The sequence below is a fragment of the Cuculus canorus genome, chromosome 13, assembly GCF_017976375.1.
Source record: "Cuculus canorus isolate bCucCan1 chromosome 13, bCucCan1.pri, whole genome shotgun sequence".
Classification (NCBI taxonomy): domain Eukaryota; kingdom Metazoa; phylum Chordata; class Aves; order Cuculiformes; family Cuculidae; genus Cuculus; species Cuculus canorus.
Window position 1 is genome coordinate 2,245,321 of NC_071413.1, and position 25,190 is coordinate 2,270,510.

Consider the following 25,190-nt stretch of genomic DNA (forward strand, 5'->3'; position numbering starts at 1 on the left):
CTCCCATGAGGGGGCGGGGTTTATCTGTGGCAGAGCCCATAAGGCCTGAGTGAAGGGGGTGCGGCCTCGCTTGGCGGGACCGGGCCTGGAGGGACGTCTTGTGTCGGTCCTTCCCGGCCTCTGGCGCAGGCTGCCGCCGCCACAGGCCGGGGCACTCGGTACGGAGCTCGGTCTCTCCGGGGTATGTCAGCCATGGCCCGTTTCCCCCTCCTTGGGGTATCTCGGTATCTTAAATCACACCTTGGCCTCAGAGACTCCCATTTCCCCCTCAAATCAGTGCACTGCCTAAAGCTGGAGAACCTCAAAATGATCTCTCTTGGCAGCCACCTTCTAATAACCCACTGGCAGCTGCTGCTGGCGACGCCTCTGGAGCCAGCTTAGTAATTGGAGCAGACTTTCTTCCAGCAAGGGTGGATGAAGGTGTTAAAAAAAAAAAACAAACCACACCGCCTTTTCTATCATCTGTGTGTCTTAATTCACGGGTTTTTCAGATCGACTGGCAAAGTTGGGAGTGGAATGTTCACACCAACAGCCTGTACTCGGGGAGACAAGAGTTGCTTACCAGTTTTGATGTGTTAACTGCAAGGTGGCTTTGGGGAGGAAAAAGCGTCTCTTCCACAGTCTTACGTCTTATAAACCTTAATCATAACATAAAGTTTGGAACAGTTTCATAAAATGTGTTTATATCTCTTCCATTTTTCTTTCTAGGGTGTAGCTGCTACTGAAGCAAAGATTTAAAGGAGTCCTGATGACAACGAAAGAAAACTTTTCTGCGGCAGCAGGATCTATAGTCGTCCCTTTGGGGCATGTGATTGGAAATGAGAAGTGGAGAGGGTCAGAGATAGCCCAAAAGCTACAAGGTGAGCACAAACAAACTGGAAGATGAACAATTCAGGCAAAACATTCCCCTCTATCACTTAAAGTAACGTAAAGATTGGTTGAATGCACTTTACTCTGTGCCTGCTTGGTCCCATATTTGTAGTACAGCCTATGGGAGCAGGCTGAAAATTCTAATTTTTCCTTCTCGTATCTATGTCATCAGTTCTGCCGTATTTGCAGAGCTGCTGAGCACTATGGAGAAGCAGCAGAAGTATCTGCGCCTTAGGAGCTGCAGCAGTGAATAAGCATCTCCACTGATATCCTTTGAGTTTGTGTGGATACTGGGAGTGCACTATCGTTTGTTGGCACAGCAAATTAAACAGAGATGATCCTTTCAGAATAGTGTGTCCTGTTTTTGTTCAAGCCTAGAATTCACTGAGAAGCATTGGCATTGCTAAAGGCATCACACAGTTTTTTGGATCGCTTGTACTGGTCTTGCTTAATGAGAAGAAAAGCTTTGTTCATTATCAAGTCACTAGGATCACTGGCGCATTGGGGAGGTTGTGCTGTGAAGTAATTATTAGGGTTTCTTTTTAAAAAAAAACTACTATGATTTTTCTTGTAACCCTCTTGCCTTAAGGGAAAGTCAGACTCATCTTTGAAGACGGCTTAGGACTTGTGGATTTTCATCTTTCAAACAGAACTTGTATTTTATATATTTCTGAAGCAGATTTGGTTGCAGGAGATGAATTCAAACGACGATTGGTTCGCTTTAGAAATGTAAGTACTACATAAAGAGAAAAGTTTTCAGTTGGTGTCTGCTTATGTTCTTCTTGTGTTACATTTAAGTACTGTTGGAGCTAAGTTTTTATGATAACTGCTACCTGAAAATGGAAAAACTACACAGATACGCAACAATGCTGTACTAAACCTCAGCACTGTTTCTCTCTGCTGCATTGCATCAGCTTGCCCCTAAAAAGGTGTTGTCTTCTTTTTTTCCTTCTCAATACAGACCAGCAGTCTTGGGGGAATTGTAATTGTGGAGAGGACCCAAATAAGTGACCAGTACTTCTCAGCAGTACAAAAGCTTGTGGTGCTGGAGCTGGGAATGGTGCTGCTTCCTGTGGCAAATCAAGGAGAAGCTTCTCAACTTATTACTCAGCTGGTAAGTTTCTATGTTAGTGGAGGAACATTTATTAAAATATGGAAACTAGGAGAATTGCCTGTTTTCCCACAATCATAACCCCTTTCAAAGAAAATACCTGGGATCTTAAAGGCATGCAACGCGTTTTGCTATTTGAATACAAGGAATAAATATCCTGCAACAGTAATATGGGAGTATAGTTCAGCAGAAAGAGTTTAGGAGCAAAGGAAGGGCTTGGGAAGAAAGGTTCCCAAAGGGGGGAAGGTTTGGTAACAGTGAAAAACATTGCAGGATATGATACTGGATTTTTTAAATGTGATCTTGCTCTGAGGTGCCACTGCATATTGTTACACTTCTCACTTAAGTTCTCGATCAAAATCAACTTGAGACTTTAATTTGCCCTAACGCTGGGGAAACTGTTCTCATGTTGTTTCTCTCTTCCTTTGCCCTCTCTCTGACTGCATCAAAGACAAAAATAATAGTTTTAATTCATGGTTGATATCAAGAAACTATTGGTTTCTTGGTGAGATTTTGTGGATCTACAGCAAAACCCTTAATAAGGGTGCCCATTTATGGAGGGAGCTTCTGTTTAAAGTTTCTTAGTGTTTGCGTGTAACTCGGGATGAATCTGTTTGAAAAACCGAAAGCAGAGCTCCGGCAGAGGGCACTCGGTGTCACTCACGGTTTTGTTTTGCTTCAGGTCCGTGAACAGAGCAAGGAACACAGCAGTAACCCCTTTCTCCGTAAACAGAGTTCTCAGCTCGCCGAGCCAGCAGTGTTTCGGACTGTGCAACAAATCCCAGGAGTTGGGAAAACAAAAGCTCTGCTTTTACTGCAACAGTTTGGAAGCATCCACCGGATTTGTAACGCATCCATCGAAGAGCTTGAGCCAGTAGTTGGACAAGCGGTAGCACAACAAATTCACAGTTTTTTATGTTCCTGATATGCATGTGTAGTGCTGGCTTGGAAGACAAACACTCCTTGTTTGTTTCTTCTGAATTGCACATATATATTTTTTAAATAATCGCATGTGATAGTAATCTCTCTAATCCTGGTAGCAGCTGGCGGGTGGGCTAATTGGTTAGGCATTGCTCTGCTGCTGTTTCTTCACAGCTGTTCTGCTCAGGTAGACTCAGCTGTGAAAATTTCCTTGGAAAAAGAGCTCTGAAATCTTTTACATCTGTACTGTACAAAAAAAAAGAAAACTGAGAGAGTTTCTCCTCTTCAGCATCCAAGAAAAAACAGAAAAGCAATTTGCCTGCTTACTTTTGTCTTCCAGAAATCAACTTTGTAAGTGGTTGGTGTTGTCCTCTCAGTAACTGGAAATGAGAGTTACAGTGCTTTAAAAAAAAAAATAATTATATGCCGCAAAGAAAGTAATATGGGAAGCTCTGATCAAAATTCATAATTCAACATTTTCTTCCAGTATTAATCTTTCAGATTTATTTTTAAAGAAGAGGATTGGTTTTAAATTATACTCTTATCTGATTTAGTAAAGGCAAAGTTGCTTTTTGCCTTCTGCACCCGTTGTGGAGGTGTTTAAAAAGCTGCTTCTATACTACTTGGGGTTTGGATCCCTGCAGGAAGGCAGTGAAGCTGCATTTTCAACTCCCTTTCATAAACTAAAGAGAAGTGAATAGTGGAACCTTGGCAGCTCTGCAGCCAGTCTCACCCACTAGTTAGTGTGGACATCATACAGACCTGTTGCTTGTATTGATTTCTGACTTGTGATTAAAGTACATTTGTTTGTGGCCATAAATATTTAATTTACTTTGTGAAAACGAGCAGAACTTCCAGAACAACATACTGTAGTCTTACTGCCAGGGAATGCTTAAGCTTCTTTATAAATGTTTAGATTTTACTCTCTCTTGCTGACTTTGACACTTTGCTATGGTGTCTGGATTTCACATCTAAAGGTATGTGGCTATTAATACTGCCAGGCAAATGCGTTTTGGCTACTTCAAATGGCCATCTGTTCGTTAAATACAGTAGTACCAATTAGTACTAATGGAGTTACAGGCTGAACTACTAATCTATTGCAAACCTTTATTTTCGGGGGTTTATAGTTGCCCTATACATCCTTGAGGATAGAAGCTTGTTAGAAATATTCCTGTGGGCTGAGCAGGAGGGTAACAGGCTGTGAAATTGGTATCTGCCCCAAATTAGCTGTTGGTACCACTCACTGCAGAATGAGTCTTTGTCTGCTGACAGAAAATAGTATGTGCATATCTGTACGACAGTTGAAGCCCAAATTTTGACTTGGAGGGGCTGGTAAATAAAGAAAACGCCAACCCTTCCTAAAGATTGAGTGAGTGAAATAAATGATAGGAAGTGAAAGGCAATCGTGCAGCTTGTGGGGGAAGACTACCATAGGGGGCTAAGAGAAATGAGGATTGGAAGGGCAATCCATGGGACTTCACTAAAGCTTTCATTAGCTGGATAGTAACTTTAGTCATACATGCAAAGTAAATCTTATGGAATATTGTGTGGCAGGGTCTTGTGCCTTCACTGCTGCTGCTTGGCTGTGGAAAAGAAGCGCTACTGCAAATGCACATGAAAAATAACTACTTAGGATAGGTGAGTCACAAGTAATTTACAACAGTTTTCAATGTAACCTTTGTAGAGAAACTCTTAAGGAAATGTTAACACCCTTGATAAGGAAGTAAGTTTTTGACTGTAATTTCTAAGTCCCTGTATGATACAATATAAACTTCTAAGCCAGTTTCTTAGATCTTTGTAAAGGGCACTACAGACACATGCAACAGGCCTGCCAGCAGTAGAGAGTGAAGACCTCTAAATGGTGCTGGATTACCCAAACTGGCGCAGACACAAAAAGCTACTACTAAATGGCAGCATCTGATTTTTATTCTTAAATAAGTGTCATCAACATATTTACACCTATTACACAAGAAACTAAAAATAAACGAGAACTTTAACATTTATACCCAGACACAAACTTCCCCCTTAAGTTTTGAGTATCAAACAGCATTTATCTACTCTGTAGACAGCAATGTTAACTAACACCACAGTGTTAGCAATCCTCAATTTCAGTGTTGGAAAAGAGTATCTAAGAAATGTTCACACAGTTCTCTGTCCTTACCACATACAGCCAATACTTGCTCATTAATTGTTCCAAGGGGGGAGGAGATGGACTTTATATCCATTTGGTTTTTATTTATTTATTTTTTTTAAATTGGTATGATAGTAAATAACTGTTCTGCCACTTAAACTCCCAAATGCTTCTTTTCTTATATTTTAAAGCATCACCACAGTTTGATCTCTTATCAATATACTGGAACATGTCAGGTTTGACATCAGTTCCACAGCTACCAATTTTATCAAGACCAATGAGATACAATTCTTATGGTAAGTAGGTTAAGTAACTTAAAGTTTGGAATAAAGGCTGTTTTTAACAACTGAATCAGCAAGCATTTAAAATGTAACCTAGATCAGAAAAGGAGCAGAGTGGAAGTCTTTTGTAGTTCAAAAGATCTTTTGACTTCTAAGCCTTCTAATTCTCTTCCAGAATTAAATTAACTATTCAGTAGAATGCACCTCATACTCTCAGAAAGAGGTCTGTGTGTAAAAAACACCACTACGTGACACCGCTCCTTGGCACAAGGTCTGTTTCTCTGAATAATGTTATTCTCTCACTTGTGGTTTAAGATAATTCCTTAGAGTAGTGTTAAGTCATTTATTATTGACTCTCAACCTTTACAGCAAAATCATCCTTTAATGTGTCCCCTATTGTTTTGCACGCAGTATCAAGTTTGTAATAAATAAATCCCATCTATCACAGATATAAAAATGTTAGTTGTGATACAGTATTTTGAAATTCCAAAGGAATCCAGTCCTCATGTAAGCAATCTTATCTACAACTTTTTATTGCTTGCCTCCCAAATGCAACTTCATTCTATCCTTCCCAGGTCTGCAGGTTTTGCCAGCCCCTGACCTTCCACCGTGGGGTGACAATGCATCGTAAGTGAAATCAATGGTATTTATCTGAATTTATACACACGTGTACATGAAGATAAAATCGATCAATATGTTTTTAAATACATTTTAAAGAAACATGTCATGTTAACAGATCCTTCTGAAAGATTCAGTACAATGAACTTTCCGTATTCAGAAGCGTGAAGGGAGAAAGCTTCTTTTTAATCGGAGAGCTTCCTGCTACAGCTGAAGGCAGGCAGAGGGTGCTTGCAGCTTTCTGTCTATTTTTGGCTCCCCAGCTTAGGAAGGGCAGTTTCAATGGGGCTTTCTTGGTCTGATCAATCTTGTCCTCTTCCATAGCTAAACATATTAGGGAGTACGTCTTCTGCATTCCCACAGAGTAAGTTGCACTCTTACTGTGCTGCAGGGAGGAGAGAGGCGTTATAAGAATCAGTCACCCAAAATGGGTCAGAGTTTTGAAGATAACAAAAGGGTACTGTGCAAATAGTTTTTCAAGGCAAACTTTGTGCTAATGACATCCTCAGGGAACACAGGGCCCTTCAGAGCGCTGTCACTCTGGTATTTTGCCCATGTAGACTATGCCAAGCATAAAAGGGACCTGTGAATCTTTCCATGGATTGTGTTATAGCCAGCATTTACTGACTTCTAGCATAGCTGGACAATACATACACTAACCCCTCCCCAATGCTTAAGCATGTTGTTATTGCACCAGTCTCTGAAGGGGAGTCTTTGCTGTCTTTGGACAGGTTCCATGTTGATGGCAACTAAGACGACAACAGCTGCAGCAGGACATTCCTTTGGGATACCCAACAGGCACAGCTCCCTCTGTCTTATCTTAGCTGTGCCCCGAATCAATCTGATTATATTCTAGCCTTGTGTTTCCAGCAGCAGCTTGGAATGGTAGGTGTGAAAGTCCTTATTTTCAAGAAGGCAAATGTACTTCTTAAACAAAATAAGAAAAACTAACAGCAGTTAGAGCACCTTGACCACTTCTACGGCAACAATGCCTCAGTGCCAGAGCTTGACAGAGCTAGTCAGAAGCTGAACTACTGCTTCTCTCACACTACAAATAAGTTTAAGTTATTTAGAGCTTAACATTTTTTAATCTTGTGATCGTTTTTCTAAAGTCTAAAGCTTCTACTGTGGCTTAGTAACTGGCTACAGTTAAAGTCCACCAAAATAAAAATACGTACATTAATTCATGATCTAATACAGAAGTCACAGATCACTTATGTTAACAGCACATAGTAAATAAGCATGTAGTCCTGGATGTGCTGTTTCACTGTGGCTTTTCTAATGCTTAACAGGATAATGTTTTCATCCTCTGGGACAAGTCAGAGGAAAATAAAATGTGCACTGGAATTTATAATGCAATTAATCCAAACAGCTCTACTACAAGAAAACAACCACCCAACCATTTTTCTGCACACAGACTGTACTTTAGCTTAGTAAGTCACGATGATTGAAACAGACCATTTAAAACTGAACACATGCCTGAATGCTATATATTCACTGGTGGCAGGGGTATCTGATTACATGAAAGTAAACATTAATCAGGGAACGGAGCCAGGGAAGTGAAAAAACTCTTGCATATCCAATCTGCAAAACATATTTGCCTCCTTACATACCATTGATGCGGTGGTATCCTGGCAACTGATAACTGCCATCTCCACAGGCTGCTCTCCCACGCTTTTGAGTTTTTCCAGCACCTCATTCACTCCAAGCCACTTGCAATCCTCGCCACCAACCGAGACAATATAGTCACCTTCTTTTAGGCCCAGTGACTGAAAAAAAAATGCACACAGGTTATGTGGAATTAGAAGGATGTTTTGGGCTCTTTTTAAGTCCTTTTCACTTTTCTCCTTAAGTGAAACTTGTTTTTTGCTACCCTATTGTCTCCCCAGACATATTTTCTTCAGTTTTTATTTCTATTTCTTCAGTATTTTTATTTGTACTTCTGTGGCTGCTTCTGCCTTTCCTGAACTGTGCTCATCACTGCATGCTGCTTTATCCCTTTGTTTCCTTCCCCAAAAAGAACAACACATTAGAAGTTGATAATAGGTTCTTTCCCCTTTTTCCTTGGGCACAGGCTACCTTGTCTTCCCTTCCTGATCCTCATCCATATTGTTGTTGCTACTTTCTAAAGCCTTCCTATCTCCCCAACTTAAATGGGGGATAACATTTGCCTTTTATTTGGGACTTTTTATCTATTAAGTGTGAACAGAGGAAGAAATCCAACTGTCATTTAATGCAGTGTAAGGGATATAGCTAGTCTGGCATCTGAAGTGTACACAGCACTGAAAATATGTTCTGATTAGATGAAGTGACCATCCTGATGTATAGTAGAACTCAATAAATCCTCCATACACCAGTATGAACAAGCTAAAGTTACATTTGAAAGACTGCAAGGCTAGAGTCTGGAGATAAATTGTTAATATTGCACTGATGTACTTACTGCAGCAGAACAAAGTGGATCAAGACAATAAATCTGGACTGGAGAACCTCCTTTAAGGCTGAATCCTAGCTCGCCCACTTCATGGTGGATGCGAATGGTACGTGGAGCCGTCCATCTCTGCTTGGCTGAGAACACTGTCAGTGGGCCCTGGACACAACATAGCAGCAGCCACGTTACGGTTTACTGTCACTTGTAAGTTAGCATTTCTATTTTTTTAAGTTATAATGCTTTAAGTTCATCTTATGTGGGTTTTAGTCGGGTTAACTTCCAGCTGCTTCCATTGAAATGGAACAGCAAGATTTATCCCAGAAGTTTAATATGTCCCCTGAGGTGCTCAGCACTACTTCGTGACTGTTCAGGTGATACTTCAAAGAGTGTGGGATAAGAACAGCTGCCAAGTTGTTGTGAGATCTCTGTTAGGGTGTGCGAAATCTTTCGGCTGCAGCAGGCTCTAAGGTACTGTATTGTTCCATTTTAGAGGAGACAAACTGATTCATGAAACATTGTGTATTCTGATCCTAACCGCAATCCCCAGTCTCCTTTGCCCACCAAGACATGGAGAGCCACCTCAAGGCCTGGCTTTGTAGCACGCAGCATTACACACTCTGCATGCCTGTCTCCAAGTACTCTGTGTTTCCTTTAAGTTGTATGCAATTATCCACTGAAACTTCTAGGAAGGTTAACAAGAATGAGCATTGTACAAAGCCAGATACAAATGGCACTTTTATTCTTTGCTAGTCTCAAGCTGACTTACAGCTCTGAAGCCAGGAGTGATCTCTCCACTAACTTCTGAAACAACCCCAGTCACTACGGGATAGTTTTTCCAGGCTAAAGTACTTGTGAATGTGTTAGTGTATTTGTACTTGCTAGCAAAATGACAGAGCATCAGCATGTTACGTACCAGCCTGTGAAAGAAGTCTTTAACTTTCACCTTGGAAAACTGAGGAGCGATTGTTTCTATTTTATGCTCTGTTTTAGCTAAAACAAAAAGAAAAACAAATTTGTTTTCCCTCAAGTATTAGTTAAAAGACATACAAATTTATTTTTCTTGCATTCTGAGCTAGACAGAAATTTCTCCTAACTTCTTACCAGGCTGTAAAAACCCTGATTTTTGTGGAAATTTGTAAGACAAATATCTGAATCACCTTGAAAATATCTTGAGGGCTTATAGTATCAATACAGAAAACTTAAAACAATCCATCCAAAGAAAATAATGCTATTCTTTTTTTTTTTTTTTTTTGAGAAATGTTTAAAACCACTGCTTATTTTAAAACCACTGCTTATTCTTCCCCCCTGCTTCCAAAGAAGAAAGAGTTGGATGGACTGGACTAAGCTAAAGAGAACCAATAGCAGCTAAATTGAGTTGTGCTACAAGAAATAGTTACTAGTTTTCCCCTGTATGATTTTAACTTTTAAAGTTTCCCCAATTTTTCTGTCTCACAAGCTATTTAACAAAAAAAGCTGAATTCCAATTAATAACAATTGTTATCTAACCCAGAAAATTATGTGGCCAGAGACAGCAACACTGCAAAGCAGCCGTAACAGCATTCATTTATCTGTGACTAAGCAATCACTTAAGGAATCTGAACTCAAACGTACAGGATATAACTTATGCATTCATACAGAATATAAATATGGACATTATATATGTATAAAATAAAGGCATATTCCCATGAAAGCATGCTCCTGTATAGTTAGATACCCTTTATTCCTAGGTGTGTATACTTACGAAGGATATCTGGAGCCTGGATGAGACTGAGAAAGTCATCTTCCGTCTCTTGCTGCGTGTACTTGAGAAGTGAGCGCTTATGAGCGGCTGTCAGAACCTCCTGAAGAACATCGATGTTCCGAAGCTTTTTGCACAGACCACAGACTCTCAGAGCTTCTTCATGGTAAACAATGGCTTTACGTAAATGTGCTTTCCCTGGAAAACATGAGATGCTTTTGATTGTCCTCCAAACCCTCAAGACAAGGTCTTGTACCCAGTAGCTGGGAGACACGGCCAGTTACCTAATTGTTTTCTCTGAACTTTGTCCTTGAGAACGGTGAGAACAATCACTCCTTCGGGCATGTAGTCATACAGCTTTGAGAAGGCTTTCTCCTGCTGATCTTCATCATCACCAGACTGCACTACAATAATTGACATAGAACATTAACCGTTAGAAACCCCTCTGTCTGTCTTTTCTGTCTTCTAACTTCTATATCCAAATGCAGTCAATATTTTTACACTTATAAATCAACAGGAATTTCAGGTTTTTAGAACTTCTATCAGGTTTATCATCTGTGGTATACAAGTAATACTTGTATGCCAGAATGCATTCACAGGAATAGAACAATTTATTAGCATATAACAGATATAATACGTCTTGTTTCTGCAAAAATTCGTATATTGAACTTTCACATTCTCCTGTAAAGGACAAAGATGCACAGCCTCGTATCTGAATGGGAAAATGGCCATAAATCAACATACACTGAAACCCCAAAGTTCCTGACTCCTGGTTGTATTCATAGAATTATAACTGCTTCAGTGTTTATTATTGTTATTTATACTAATACATAGAAAATATATAGATTCTTACGTTCATGGTCACACAAAATGGTGGCAATGAAGTAATGCGCTAGAGCTTTGTAATGGTCTGACTTTATTTGTGCCAGTTTTGACCAGGAATAGGGGATGTTCTCTTTCACCGGTTCCTGATTCATTGCAGTGTTAACGAGCATGTAAACCTCTCCCACCTAAAATAAAGCACAGAATTGAAGTATGAGATTTAACATTAGTTATTAGGAGCTCAAGTAAGCGATATTATATTCAGGCTTAAGGTAATTTCATGTACATCACATCAAAGAGGGGGAAAAGAGGTGGTTAGAAAGGGTAAGTTTTGAGAAAGTTTGAAAAGTCATCTGTGGGGGTTTTTTTCCCTTAAAAGTACATCAATTTCTAGAAGAACAGGTGGAGTCAGTCAGTTAGTCTATAAGGCTTCAAAGTTCAATAAAAACACCATGTAATAAATGGCTTTAATTTACAGATCCATCTCATTGGGTTAATTCAGCTGAGAAAAAGCTTATACAGCAGGTCTGTGCTTTGCTGCTGAAACTGTGGAGTCCTATCTAGCCATAAGTTCATGTGCTGTAGTTAAAAACAGGCGACTATCCTTATGCAGAGGAAATAAAATGCTACTTTAATGGATCAAACCACTCCACCTGACAGAATCCTAAAGTCTTTCCCTGCAGATAAGTCAGAGTGGCTTTACAGCGTTGCCAGGAGAGGCTGTGCCCATTTACCCAGTATAGAATCAATTATATACCTGCTAGTCTGAAACAGCTCAGAAAGCATACTCTTATCTTGTTGGCATATGCTATTTTTGATGCTGATAACCTCAGTCAAGTACAAACTCTACCTTTGGGGGCACAGCCTGCCTCCCCACAGCTCAGGCAGGTCCCGAGACAGCTCTGCAGCCACCAACCTGACCGCTCACCAGGGTCCTTCCCTGGTTACAATTTAGTTGTTCTTTTGGACTTAAGCTTTTTAGGTTTGCATAACCTCCAGCTGCTGGAAAATACCAGCCAGGTTATGTTCCAATACTTATCAGAAGAACAAACAACACTGTCCTTTTGTATGTTGTTCTGTGGACAAGATCTGCACTGTTTGAAAGAGCGATACGACAAATAGTTTGTAAAACACCCTCCATGAGTTCATTGCCTGGGTGTTCCAGCAGGTTTCTATTAAATTCCTGAATTATTAATTTTAAAAAATTACAACAGTTCTATAATAATGATATTTAATTGCAGTTATTCACATTTTCATCTTCTGAAGTGTTGTGATTCTCACTGGAGCTTGTGAGCTGTTCCTTATAACTTCTGGTTTTCAGAAAGGGCTGTTATCTTTTAGGTTTCATAGATTCTGCCAGAGGCTGTAGCCAGTGACACAGCACCGTAAACAGTTAAAGATTAAATTTGAAGTCTCATATTTTACCTTGGCAACTTCTTGTGTCATCTTCACTAGTGTGAAAAACTCATTGCGTATTCCAGGAAGACCCATCTGCTCAAAAACACACTCTCGAGCTTGTGCAAGCATCATTTTTACGAGGACGTTGAGCATAGCTGGGCTCATATCATAACTTGGTGTGTGAGTAAAGGTCTCCTTCAAGTAGCTTAGGACTCCTGAAATTACAAAATGATTTTGTCAGCATGGCAAAGAGAGAAACAAGTGAACTTAATGCTAGCACGTACCATAATTAAGATTGAAAGCATACTCTCTAGTGTTGCAGTAGAGCAATCTGAAGGGATTTTTAGCACGCATGAAATTAAACTGACCTATAGGATTTGCTTCGCGCTCCCATCAAACATCTCCAGGCACAGCTCTCAACACTACTATTCAGAGGAGCAACAGAAGCTGCAAGTTTGAAGGGTGATACCTTCAGATTTGCTTTTGATAAGCATAAAGTTCTCGTGATCAATCAAAGCTGTGCTTTACTGTGTGACTGGTGCATGTGAGTGGCAGGCCAGGGCTTATCCATAGGACAAGAAAGAAAAAGCAATCTAAAAGGAGGTGACAGCAGAACCATTGGATGGAAGGAAAACACACAAACAAATCAATTATGAATCTTTTCTTCAGACGCTGCTAAGTGCGTCGTGTGTCCCCATTGGAAGCTCAGTTCCATCCCTGTAAGTAAATCAGAACCATATATTTAATAGGATAATACCAGGTTCTGCTCTAGACATTTGGTGCCACCAACGTATTAATCATTTCTACCATTTATCAAATTAGAAGTAAACACTACCTGTACTGCAAATATAAAGAAACAGTTTCATGCATGGAAGCACAGCCTTCAGCATGCACATCATCCAACTGGTTTAGGGAGTTCTACTAGCCCACTAATTGCTGATAATACTACACAAGTGTGACGATAAGACCTCTGCTTTTTAAGTGTCCCAGCTTCTGTAATCTTATTTCTTGCCACTACATTTGGTCCTGCCCATGTGGTTCTGCATTCTCCTACTACCAGGTTCTGTGATTTTTCATTTTCTGTGTTACACTTGTATCTTATTAATATGCCCTCAAATTTGAATTATAGCTTCTTTGTCTTTTTGCACAAAAAAACCCAGCCCCGAACTTGCCAGACACATCTCAAGTATCCATGCAGGAATTGAAAGTATGTCAGGGGTGGAAATTATTTTTTTAGTTCTCAGAGTATTCCTGCTTATTCGGTAAGGATATGCACACCGAGAGCTTTGTGGAGGACAAACTCTGCCCAACACCTTCCATTCAGCACAGAGACTCGGTTAATGTGTGCCCTAGATCACGTCTCTCCCAACATAATGAACAGCGTTATGGAGCTGTGCACAGGTACAATGAAATGCCTCCCGAGCACATTGCGTTGGGGCCCTGCAAAGGTACTGTGCGAGCAAACGATGCATTTCAACTTGTGAATTCCTTCTGTTCTGCAAATACGGTGAAGTGAAAAGCAGTGATTTTTTTATTTGCTAAATGGAAGGAGCAACTTCTCAAGTACTGAAGCTTCTTTTAGAAGAAATGCCAGATTAAAATGTCACTTTGCTTAATAAATGTGTGAAGAAATACTATCACATTAATTGACAACTGCATGTTCAAAAAAGGGGTTTTACGGTGATCCAGTTTGTAAATGCCAAAGCTACCCATACAATGGAAACCAACAGCCCCAGACCGGTGGTGCAGAAAGGAAGCTTACAGCACGCATTGATGACATAGTTCCTGTCTTTAAGCATTATGTGTAGCACAGATGACATTTACAAAAAATTAGAAAATCTACTTTGGAAAAAAAACAACTGAAATTTTCTATGTGAGCTTAGTCTGAGGGATACCATTCCTTTTGTTAGAATTTGTGTCTTTCTTCACTTGGGACAGAGATTGAGCATTTTGACCCTATTTGCCTTTAGAATCTATGGAAAATTTGTAGTAAGTTTCCAACAAATTGTGAGTTTTACCAGAGAACATGGTAAGATTAATTTTGAAGAGACCATATGGAAAACTAGGTTTTAACCCTATAATCAACCCTTAATTTGTTTCTGTACAGATTTTACACCAATGTAATATCACTGAGGTAAAAGCAGCTAATTTTGCACCACGAAGAATGAACAATGAAGCAGTTACTGTTAGAGCTATTCCTCAGACCTTTGAACTGCAGTTCGTTAATAATTAACCACAATATTCCCTGTCTCTATTTGCATACTCAGACTGCAGTTCCAGGTTTTGAATTAAAGCTTCATCTCAGCTCTCCACTAGGCTTCTTGAATTTCCCTGTTCCTCCTTTTTTGTGTAATGAAGTCAGTGGGAAATGCAGAAATCTGCAGGACGTCAGGATGAGATTAGGAACATTTGCATAACGACCTTGCCAATCTTTTCCAATTGGTACCTGCAGCTCTCTGAAAAGCATCAACAGCATTTTCGAGTCCAGTCTGGGTCTGACGATTGCACCTTGTTCCAATCTGGGTGTAGAGGGCTCCGATATTGAATAAAACACTGGCTTTTTCAAGCAACAGGTTTTGCTGACACACTGGAACACCTGTGAAGGAATCATACCTCGGGAAACAAATATTAGAAGTGTTAAGATTATTGGAGTGTATTGAAACAGCAGATATTTTCTGTCTGTTTTTCAAAAGAAGCAGTGGAATTTTTAATAATTGTTCTGCCACAGGGAAAATGAAAGTGAATATAAATACCATTATATACCGCAAGGACAATCTAAGTGCTGCAAGCCTGAGAACAGCTTTATTTGAGGCTTAGTTTTCAGCAGGCTTTAGAGCAGTGCTTCATAACCATCTTATATCTAACTCAAAAGTGCCTACAAAACATCAGAGGCTGAAAGTGTACCAGGGAAGTATCCACATATGTTGCTATGTTCTCAGACTTGGATGCTGCCAAAGATCAACTATTGGCATGGTCAGATCCTCTTTAAAGTTTCTTCTTGCAGTTATGACTAGGAATCTAACAGTTCCACTTGGCTGCACAGTAGCCACTTTTTTTTTCCTCATAAAAATAAAAATTCTAAATTCAGAATCAAACTTTGCTTATAGATGTAGTAAACACCCCACTAGAATAAATTAAGTCACTCCTCCTCTTCTCTTTTCTTCTGGCTCAAATCCTCCTCTCGACAAACTGAAGGAGGGGAATTAAGGTCTGACCCATTCCCCATCTGCTTCACGCACCAAGGTTCAGAGTCCAGGGAATGTCTGTAGCTGTCCAAACTGAAGCTGATTTTCTCGCTTTTTTTTCTCGCTTTCCCCTGTGCTAACCTGCAGCCCAAACCGCAGCCTGACCAATGGCTTCACTCCAGGCACAAAAAGGGATTGCCAAGAGCAAACCTGAATAGACTGAAAAAACAAGTGACAACACACTGCAGGGAGCTGGACATGCTCAATTTAAAGAGAACACAGTTTAATGATTTACAGTGTTCCCAACAAAAAAAAGACAAACATGAACTACACACTTACCATGTAAATAAAACTCCCATGTGCCTGGTGGGTGGGAAAAATCTGTTCTCTACATATCCAAGTTGAAGGAAATAGCTCATCAACATCTCAATGCCAGCTTCATCTCGACTAGGAGTGCGGCAGGCCTTAAAATACAATAGATTAAAATAAAGCGTATTCTGTCGAGTTACAGGATGAATACTAAACACCACGGATAAAGCTCTGCTTCCTCTGGACTTGTGCATATCATAGAAATGTGTGGAATCTGAGAACAGTTAAGCTTAAGGCCATATGGATGCATTCCAAATAATAGTTTTAGCTGCACAGAAGCAGCAGGTAACCTTTAAGGAAGCAAATAGAGTCTGTTTGGCAAGTCTCAGAGTTAATTAAAGATTGTAGGTATTTTATGAAAGCTACAGAGAAAGTTTGTTTCTAGTATAATACAGGAAACAAACAATAGTTAGAAGTAACCATTCCACTACAATCTTTTGCCACCCACGATCCCTTTGACTTCCTGCTGAATTTCAAACACCTTAATAAAAAGTTGCTGATAGAAATCTTAGATTTACAAAGTTGTGTCAGCAGCTCAATCACTTTGCATAACTTGATCCTGTGCTTCACTTCTTCTTTACTCAGATTGCAAAGCTCTTGGACTATGGAGATTCATGTTCCACATCTCAGAAATGAAGTCAATAAGAATACGGTAAGTCAGTGGCGTATTCCAATTCCATACAAATGTTATTATTTACACTTTAGAAGACCTCATAGAATGCCATACTTGAACTTACTTGTCTCAGATCCATAAGATCTGCTATTTCATCTTCATACTCAGAACCGTCTTCACTATAATGTTCCAGAATAAAATCCTAAAAAAAAAAAGTAAAAAATTGGAATGTCTAAAATTAACCTAAACCATTAATAATTTTCTGCAGTGGCAAATAGTACAAAATTGACTCAGTTGTGATTTGCATGTTGTCTACTCCCTTCTAGTCAACAGTATGGAAACATACTGCAATGAGACCACAACATGACAATGGAACTAATAATTTGATTTGATAACCAAGGCAAGAAATTTCCGTCTGCTGTCAAGGAACCACACACCGATTACATCAGCTCCATTGGGTTCTAAAACCACACCACTCAGTGGTTTTGAAAGGGACAAATGAACCCTGTTTGCTAAAATAACAAGGGAATCAAGTGACCATAAAAACTTGTTAACAGAAAGAGACTGCCAGATTCTTGTCAGCTATATTAGTGCAATTCACTTAAATTAACCAAGCTGCAGTGGCGTAAAGCAGTACCAGAATCTGGCTGTGGAGATTAACCTGAAGTAACAGCAGAGACAAGTGCTGCTGTGATACAAGACGGTTTACCAGGAGATAAAATCTACACGGCACCATACACACAGTGGTCCAAAATGTACAGCAAGTGGCTCAAATAACCAGCAGAGTATTCGCCAAGCCAGCAACACCGTGACCCGGCTGAGCTGGCCTGGTTAGGGAAAGCTGGAGCACCACTGGCTAAGGCAGAGCAAAGCCTTCATGACTAACTTCCTTTCACAGGCACAGCAGTAATCAAGAGTCTTATTGGAACCAAACATGCTAGAAGGAATTTTTATTCTCTTTGGTTTTAATCTATTGTCTTTAATGTGGGATTTCTTATGTCATCTTCTTACTCCTTGCCCTAGTTAGATATGAGCAACACCGCAAATAATCAGTGGTTAATTTTTAAACACGTTGCAATCTCGGTTTTAAGGCAAATTAAACAAATTTGTTTTATATAACTTTTGCTTCTTTAAACAACTCTGAAATAGAAACTATTTCTGTTAACATTCTGAAATGTGTCTCAAAGTATTTACCTTGAGGGGGAGTGTGAAGTCTACTTCTTTGGTTTCCTTCAGGCCAAGAGGTACCAAGGGAATGCTGAAAGTCTCTCTATGGAAAAAAAACCAAAGAGATTCAGAAAAACTTGTTTTATGTTTGTCTGTTGCTAAGATAGTTACTTTTGTTTCATTTGATGACAGGAAGTTAGTATGCTAGTATTTTCCTCTCTCCTGATTGACCGTCTAATGACTGTTTAGAGTGTTGCATTCCCAAGTACAAAATCCGTGGGCGTGTTTCATTCATGGTCAGCAAAGTTGGCAAAATCACTTTCTTACTGGTGAAAATTCCACCTCAGGAAGGTGGGGGCAGGAGTGTAGCTTCCTCAGCAAAGGAAGGGTTCTTAAGCTGGTGGGCACGATCCAGAAAGTGAATTGAGAAGGAATTCCAGGACACAAAGCCAAAACACCACAGCAGGTAGTGCCAAGGATCTGATTTCTGATGAAGCTTTTAGAAGCCACAATGTTTTACAACAGATTATATCAAGACTTTTCGCCCAAAAGGAAGTGAGAGACACGCAAAAGAAATGCTAACTTGCTGATATAATAAATTCTAGAACCACCCACAGTCCCTGGAGACACCAGCATTTATCATTCAAGGGAACTAAATTTCTATTTTTTAGATTTCTAAGGTCCCACACCCACAGAGTCAACATCACAGGGGCTCTGAACAGTTCGGGAGGTGATGCCGGATTTCCAGAACTGAGCAGAAATAGCACCACGCTACTCAATCCTGCTGAGATATGTGCAAGTACTGGGAGTGGCAACCCTTCAGACTGGAGTAACACAATACAGCGTAACCTGGCAATGCGGGTGTGACCTCATGGTGATGACGATATGCACAATAGATTCAGAGAGCAACTATTAATAGCTGTTTGCTAATAGAGGCTGGAGAGCAGTGACAGAAGGAGCTACGGTTGGACTTGGTGATCTCAAAGGTCTTTTCTAACCAAATGATTCTATGAATTATTTTAGGTGATGGAACACAAAAAGTATGTAGCACTTAGAATGACAAGCATTAGAGGAATAAAACACCACTCAACAGGTTGGGGAAGCAGGATCAGCAGAGAATAAAAAGCATACTGCTGTCCAGCCACAAGGTTTCTACACACCTTGGGGCCTGACCCACTCTTCATTAAGAATCCACATATTTCAAATATTCTTTAGCTAGAAGAAGCAGTCTTGCTCTCAACGTTTCATTTTAGGAGCAACAAGACATCAAACTGATACAGAAATAGAAATGACTGCAGTATTCAGGCAATGAATAATCTTTAACTTTACAGTTCTGTCTTTGAGGAATCCATTGCAATTTGAACTTTAGTGTGCTTTTCAAAGTTGGAAAAATATCCTGGAGCAATTCCAACTTCATCTACTCAAAATTTCTCTGATTTAACCAGATGAATTATGGATTTCTATCACTGGAGTACATACGTTAAAGATTACCTCAAGCCTGCTGTAAGCCCCAAATCAAGGGTTGGACTTGTGTTCTCCAGCTAAAGAGACGGCTGTTGTATGCACTGCCCTTGAGAACAGGTTTGCTCGCTCCTGGCACTGAACCGAACAGCCACTCGAGCACAAGAAGTTCTGCTCGATGCCATGTGTCTCCCATGAAGCCCTAAGAGCTATCGAGTCTTGCAACGCTCTCCTCCACAAAGGAACACCGTATCTAAGGATGGTGGTACATACCTTTCCCAAGTGAAAAGCAAACATGCAGACTAGCCCTTAGTCAACAAATCTACCATCAAATATGTTCTCTTCCTATCAAGCTCTCTGTTCTTTTACGTAATTATTGTCTGGCATTCACATTCACCTAGAAACAATTTTGTTTTCAGTGGTAAGCAGCAGATCTGTTAACAGTAACTTAGCTTTATACTTACTCTGTATTCTGATAAACTTCTACCGAGATATTAAGTCCTTCCAACTCCTCCTTTAAGATCTGCAAGTCTGAGTTTACAAAACTCAGCTCCAGCAGTACCTGCTCTCGGACTTTGTTGTTGGTGGTTGCTCTGCAGAAAGAAAGCGACATAGAATGTTTTTATTGCTGAGGAAAAGGGTTTGTCCGTGGGCTTGGCTGACCCCCTCGCCAGCATTCTCAGCATTGTTAAGGTTTTTTTTTTTATCTCCTTAAGAGACGATACGAGGCCTCGTGTTTCAGAATTTATGAGGTTTTTCTGTCAGGAGTACCTGGGGCACTTTCCAGAAAGCAGTACGCAGACACGTAGAAGGTTTGCTATGGGCTAATTTTTTTCTGTGTTTAAGAGTCAGGCTTATTTTGTGATACATTAATCAACAAAACTAACGCATCATAAACAGAATCACTCTACTGGTTTTGGATCATGGGATCTTTTCCTAGAAGATATGAGGGGGGAGAAGTCAGGAGGTACTTTTTCAAAACAGATTTTTCACTTTATAAATTTAATAATGATCTCTTGAGAATTGAATAAAAGAAAACAACTTTCCCATAAAACTACAAATACAGGATGTTTTACAACCAAATATGCAGGTATAAAGATATTTTTTGATACAATACAGCTTTCTCTAGAACTTTATTTTGTCAGATGCAAATCAGATTTGCTTTTTTCCTTTGCCATTTACATACTTACATGACAACATTTTGAACCGCTAGTACGCCGGATGTTAGTATTTAGGCCCTACAGCATTTCTGTGTGATTCCTTATTCGTGTATTTCAGGATAGTATATCACTATTTCTATCCTGATTCTCCATACGGAATTGCTGTTTTCAAGAGACTTAAACTGTTCTCTATAACCAGAAGCATGAGTTTAAGATAAAAGGCCTTGATCTGTATCCAGGCTAATAATATATTAGATATCAAATCATTAGACAATAACAAACTTATTTAACTTATTTTGTTTGCAGCATTTTGCATTTACCTTTTCATTTTTAAGACAAAATTCCCCTTCATAAATTTTATGAACAATTCCCCCATAGATCTGGTCTCCCCCTGGAAAAATGCTTCAGTTTTATGGAGCGGCTTGGGGAAGAACTAGTTATTCCAAGGCTAAAATTCTAAGGTTGCACTTCATGTTATAAATCTGCATTATCTGCTAATTTTCTGTGCTGTATTACACTGAATACCTGAGATTGCTTGGACTGAGCAATGTTAACAGCTGCATAACGCAGACTGGACACAAATATAGAGTGGAGTGGAACTTCCTTGGGAAAGGCAGCACCAGACAGATAAACGGGCAAGCTTTGATGCCAGCAGCAATTTAATTACGGTGTTGTTAAGGCTCTGTGTTTGGTCTACCTTCCCATCCTCCACAGCAGAGATTCCAATATCTTTCTTGGACACCCTAATGGCCCATCCAGGTGAACTTCTCGAACAGGGTTACATTGCTCTAAACGTTCATGCCAATTCAGAGTTAATTTGATTACCTTTTCACGTTGCTGCACTGCAGACATACTTTGTAATGACAAAAAGCAAAAGACAGCAACAGATATCCTTCAGGTCCACATAACTTTTCTTTGAATTCAGTTTTAACTCAGAGCTTCCAGAACAAAAGGCAATGAAAAGGGGAGGGTGACTTTCAGAAGTTCCAAACCAGAAATCTTTGCGCTACATGGATCATTTGATTCAAGATTAGTGTTTACTTTAAGCCAAAAGTGAAGGAACCCGCATTTCCAGTTTTTTCGTGAGGGCTCCTTGTGGACAGCAATCAGTTTGCTTCTTTAGAACATGATGAAATGCAAATAGAATCCAAAATCATAAAGCTCATTTATTTGTGTTTTTCCTTAGGCAACTGTAAATGTGTCTCCTCATGTGAACTACCTAGTGGCCAGGTTACTTTTAAAATGGCTTCTTTCAAAGAACTTGCAAGTTTTAATAGTCTAACAGGTGTAAATTCATTGTAGATTTTTAATACTTAGAAATAAGTTTCACCCTCTACTCTGCAAACAGGCTTAGTTCCCGCTCTGTTCAACAGCGGCTCAAGTATTTTAGCAGTTAATATTGGAATCAGGAGCTGAACTTTAGGACGTGGTTAGGTTGAATGTTAGAATAAGAAGTGTTCACATTACTTATTCCTCGTCTCTTTAGCCTTTACAGAACACTCCCGAGTTGGCACACAGATTGGAATTAACAGTGTTCAGTTTCAAAAGCAGATCCAAGAATTCTGGCAGGAAAAGACCCTCAGTTTTACTCCTTAAGCCAGAAAACAAAGCAAAATGCAGTCACAGAAATTAAAACTATATATTAGCTTTGGAACTATCAACTGTCTTGCAAGAGCGGAGATAAAGGCAGGTGGCAGGCAAAGGGCAACCTGTTTAAGTGAATTGATCCAAGCATTTTCACTTCCCTAGGGGAAGTATATTGACTGTTTTGTTCTCAGAGACCCATTGTTCCTCCAGCTGCAGAGAAGCAGACACTACGGGAAAGAATTGCAGATGAGCATGGGGGCAATGTCCAGCTCTGTGTAACACCAAAGCTATAGGGCTGTTGGCTGAGCACTTAATCTCAGGATGCAACAGCTTCAGGACAGGGTCAACATTAGGCTGTTCCTATGGAGACAGCCCTGTCAGAAACTGTCTGAAGAAAAGATTTGTGCACAAAATATAATAGAGAAAAGGCAAAGACTCTTCCAGCTACCTCAAACTGTAGGAGAATTCAGTGGTGACTGTAACACAGCTCAAACGAGATGTGCGCTACCCTGCTACTCCTACATCACTACTACATGGAATAAATAAGGCACCTGATGGTCCTTCCTCTGTGCAGCACAGATCTAAAGGATCCTGGAAAAAGCAACAACATAGTGACAATACCTTTATCTGATTTAAGGTGTAAAAAGGACTCATTGCAAGATTCAGCAAGGTTCACTTGCCACCACCACTAGTAATAAAGCTGATGAGGCAGAGCAACACCAGCCTGTCCAACATTCAGCACATTTGCTATAGCGCAGCAGCTTTGAAAGAACACTTTCGAGCAGAAGATAACTCTACAGAGCTGCAGCACTGAATAACTCTAGGGAGTTTCACAGAGCATCCAGCAGTAATTGATGCAGCACATTAGGGGAGCCGTTAGACAGATGGGACAGAGCAACAGCTCAGAGAGTTGTACAAAATGAAAACAAGGAAAACAAATTGTTGCTCAGCCAGGAGAAGCAGGAAGTCACGATACGTACCTTAGAAGATTTTCTGCACCCGCTCTCATCCTTACTGCTCTTAAGATCTGTTGGTTTAGGACAGCTCTTTGATTCTGCAGTTTGCTTCGCCCAGTCTCAGCAAGAGGATTACATCCCTGGAATTAAGGAAGCAAGGGTTTTGTTGCAGTTGGAAGAGACTGAAAAAGGAGCAATGCTGAATTTGAAAAAGGAGCAACATTGAATTTGAATGACCTTGAAAAGCATGGGTTCTGTATGAATATTAACTACAATGACATCAGTGATGAATGACTGATAGTGTTTCTTTTGTCAAATTTGGCCACTAAAAGCAAGAGAGACACCATGCCCAAAGCATTTGAAATTAAAATCCAGGCAGAAAATATTTGTTTTAAAACTTACGCAGGTGTGAGCCAGTCTGTTCTTCCCTAAAAAATCTTTTGAAGCTATTTTCCAACTACAACTAAATTTAACAGAGTGTTATTGAGTTTCTGTGGTTTTCACAGATACAGTTTCTGGTGAGGCAATAACTCTTATCAAAACTTCCGTGTAACCTCTGTAAACTATCAGAGTTCCATACTGGGATAATATGCAGCCCTGAAGTACAACTGTATCACAGAACTGATCAGCTTTGGTGGCACCACTGCTCAGTTTTAAGAACCTTACTAAGCATCTCTGCTCTTGCTCTGCCCCTCCTTCCCTACGTTCCTCTCTCCACATCTCAAACTTATTTTTGGCACAGTATTGCTTATCTCTACAGCTCTGCTGCACACCCAGGAGATGCCCTCAGATCTTTCAATCTACCCTGCCCGAACCCAGCCTTAACTGCTGATCTCAAAGCAAATAAGACCTCTCTCTTCTAAGGCTTACCCTTAAATAAAGCACGTCCTTTTGAGCAGCTTTGTTACAAAGCTTATCAGAGTCCTGTTGGATCACACATTACACAAGGAGGAGACTCAGATCTGCCAGATACAAGTCTTCCCTCAAGTACTTCAGCCACTAAATTATGCACTATTTTGGACCTCTTCCTCTTAGTTTTGACTAGAAAAATGCGGTTTTGATGTAACAGCATTTGAAAGTCTCTCAACAAGCTCTAATTAGGAGTAGTCAGGAAATGATGTATCAGCACAACAAAAGCAAGTATTTAAACACAAAGTTCTAATCATCTATTCCAAGTTCAGTTCTTATTTGTGTTGGCAGGGGAAAGGCAAATTGACTGGACAAAAGAGAAATGAGCTGATCGACCCAGATTACACCAGTTGAACTGAGAAAGCCCACAGCCTAATGTAGTTGATTTTAAATCCCTAGTCTGAAAAGTTTGTAATAGGAAAAATGACAGGAAGCTTGTGCAAACATCTTCAAAAGCACCATTTGCCAGATAGCTTCAAAAAAAACCACACCACAGTAAGTTACTCTTATTGCAGCACTGTTTCTGCACTGAAATACCAATTACAGCAGAAGCCCAAAACTGGGGTGGCAGCAGGCATGATACACTGAAGATTAACTGACTGGAGAGGACATGCACATGTGGCAAACTCATTCATTCCTCTCTGATTAAAAGTAGTCCTTTAACTGCCAAATACTTCATGTTCCTCTACCCACGTTTATAGCTGGAGCCATAAGCAAGGCATGCTTAAAGGCACAACACAGTCTTGTATCCACAAGGTGCTTTCTGGTCTTAGCCCATTCTTCTTCTGGGCTGCCACTGGTTTTCCTACTTTGCCTTTTCTTGGTGTTGTATAATCTTTCGCTGTTACTGGCATTCCGAGTCTTCTCTCCCTCTGTACTATCCATGCCATTTTTCATTTGATCCTTGCCAATTATCTCTCTGGGTTTTCACATTCAGTTAGAATTCGGTTCTCATCTTGGGCCTTTTATCCCTACATCCCTGTACAGGTCTGTGATGGTTTCTTCCATCTTCTATTTCAACCACTTAATCCAAGCATCCTTCCTTGCCTTGCCCTTGTCTTAATTTTCTCTGCAAAGCTGCAGCTTCTTGCCAGAACTCCCTGCCCTTCCTGCGTGCCAAACAAGTTTCATGACATCACTCAAATCCTTCTTTACAGCTCTCCTTCTGGGAGACTTTTCAGGAAGATCAACTGCCTGATGCCCATGGACCTCAGTATAAGCGGTGTGTTTGTTTCAGTGGACCTTTGATCAAGCTCCAGCCCAGAAATCAAACAAGCTCCCATTGAGCGATGAGCGCAAAACTGCAACAATCTTAAACTCTGTGCAAAGGGAAAGAATGGCAGAAGTGTTCCCCTGCATTTCAGGACCAGTCACTCATCTCTGTGTGAAGCTTTAATGCAAAGCCAGTCCTGGGGCCTAAGAAGACAAGGCGCTGACAGACGGAGGTACCCGAATCACCTCCAGT

The 25,190-nt window shown here is 40.2% G+C and overlaps 2 protein-coding genes across 5 annotated transcripts in view; one reads left to right on the forward strand and one right to left on the reverse strand.

Moving 5' to 3' along the window:
• Positions 1-43: 43 nt before the first annotated feature.
• FAAP24 (FA core complex associated protein 24) lies at positions 44-6,102 on the forward strand. Of its 4 annotated transcripts, none has more exons than XM_054078581.1 (6): positions 44-181; positions 709-860; positions 1,460-1,599; positions 1,832-1,984; positions 2,664-2,870; positions 4,457-6,102. In XM_054078581.1, the coding sequence occupies exons 2-6, from the start codon at positions 749-751 to the stop codon at positions 4,538-4,540; spliced, it is 696 nt and encodes a 231-aa protein (XP_053934556.1). In that variant the 5' UTR covers positions 44-181; positions 709-748; the 3' UTR covers positions 4,541-6,102. The 4 variants fall into 4 exon arrangements, 3 of the variants coding, with proteins under 3 accessions (XP_053934556.1, XP_053934555.1, XP_053934557.1); XR_008452011.1 differs by having other exon boundaries at positions 66-158; positions 2,664-3,253; positions 4,457-4,513; XM_054078580.1 differs by having other exon boundaries at positions 66-158.
• Positions 6,066-25,190, reverse strand: part of RHPN2 (rhophilin Rho GTPase binding protein 2) — a 26,849-nt gene continuing 7,724 nt past the window's right edge. The window contains exons 2-15 of the mRNA XM_054078579.1: positions 22,841-22,956; positions 19,578-19,706; positions 17,680-17,755; positions 16,610-16,687; positions 15,843-15,967; positions 14,765-14,931; positions 12,346-12,533; positions 10,952-11,108; positions 10,383-10,502; positions 10,102-10,296; positions 9,274-9,350; positions 8,373-8,519; positions 7,546-7,701; positions 6,066-6,317 (exon numbers count right to left, since the gene is read on the reverse strand). Coding sequence (XP_053934554.1) covers positions 6,066-6,317; positions 7,546-7,701; positions 8,373-8,519; positions 9,274-9,350; positions 10,102-10,296; positions 10,383-10,502; positions 10,952-11,108; positions 12,346-12,533; positions 14,765-14,931; positions 15,843-15,967; positions 16,610-16,687; positions 17,680-17,755; positions 19,578-19,706; positions 22,841-22,956 — 1,983 coding nt within the window. The remainder of the gene's footprint in view (positions 6,318-7,545; positions 7,702-8,372; positions 8,520-9,273; positions 9,351-10,101; positions 10,297-10,382; positions 10,503-10,951; positions 11,109-12,345; positions 12,534-14,764; positions 14,932-15,842; positions 15,968-16,609; positions 16,688-17,679; positions 17,756-19,577; positions 19,707-22,840; positions 22,957-25,190) is intronic.

Excerpts from the sequence above, each read along its gene's own strand:
- FAAP24 (XM_054078581.1), top strand. The coding sequence starts at position 749 with ATGACAACGAAAGAAAACTTTTCTGCGGCAGCAGGATCTATAGTCGTC. Across the intron at positions 861-1,459 it reads GATAGCCCAAAAGCTACAAG|GGAAAGTCAGACTCATCTTT; the intron begins GTGAGCACAAAC and ends TCTTGCCTTAAG. Across the intron at positions 1,985-2,663 it reads CTCAACTTATTACTCAGCTG|GTCCGTGAACAGAGCAAGGA; the intron begins GTAAGTTTCTAT and ends GTTTTGCTTCAG.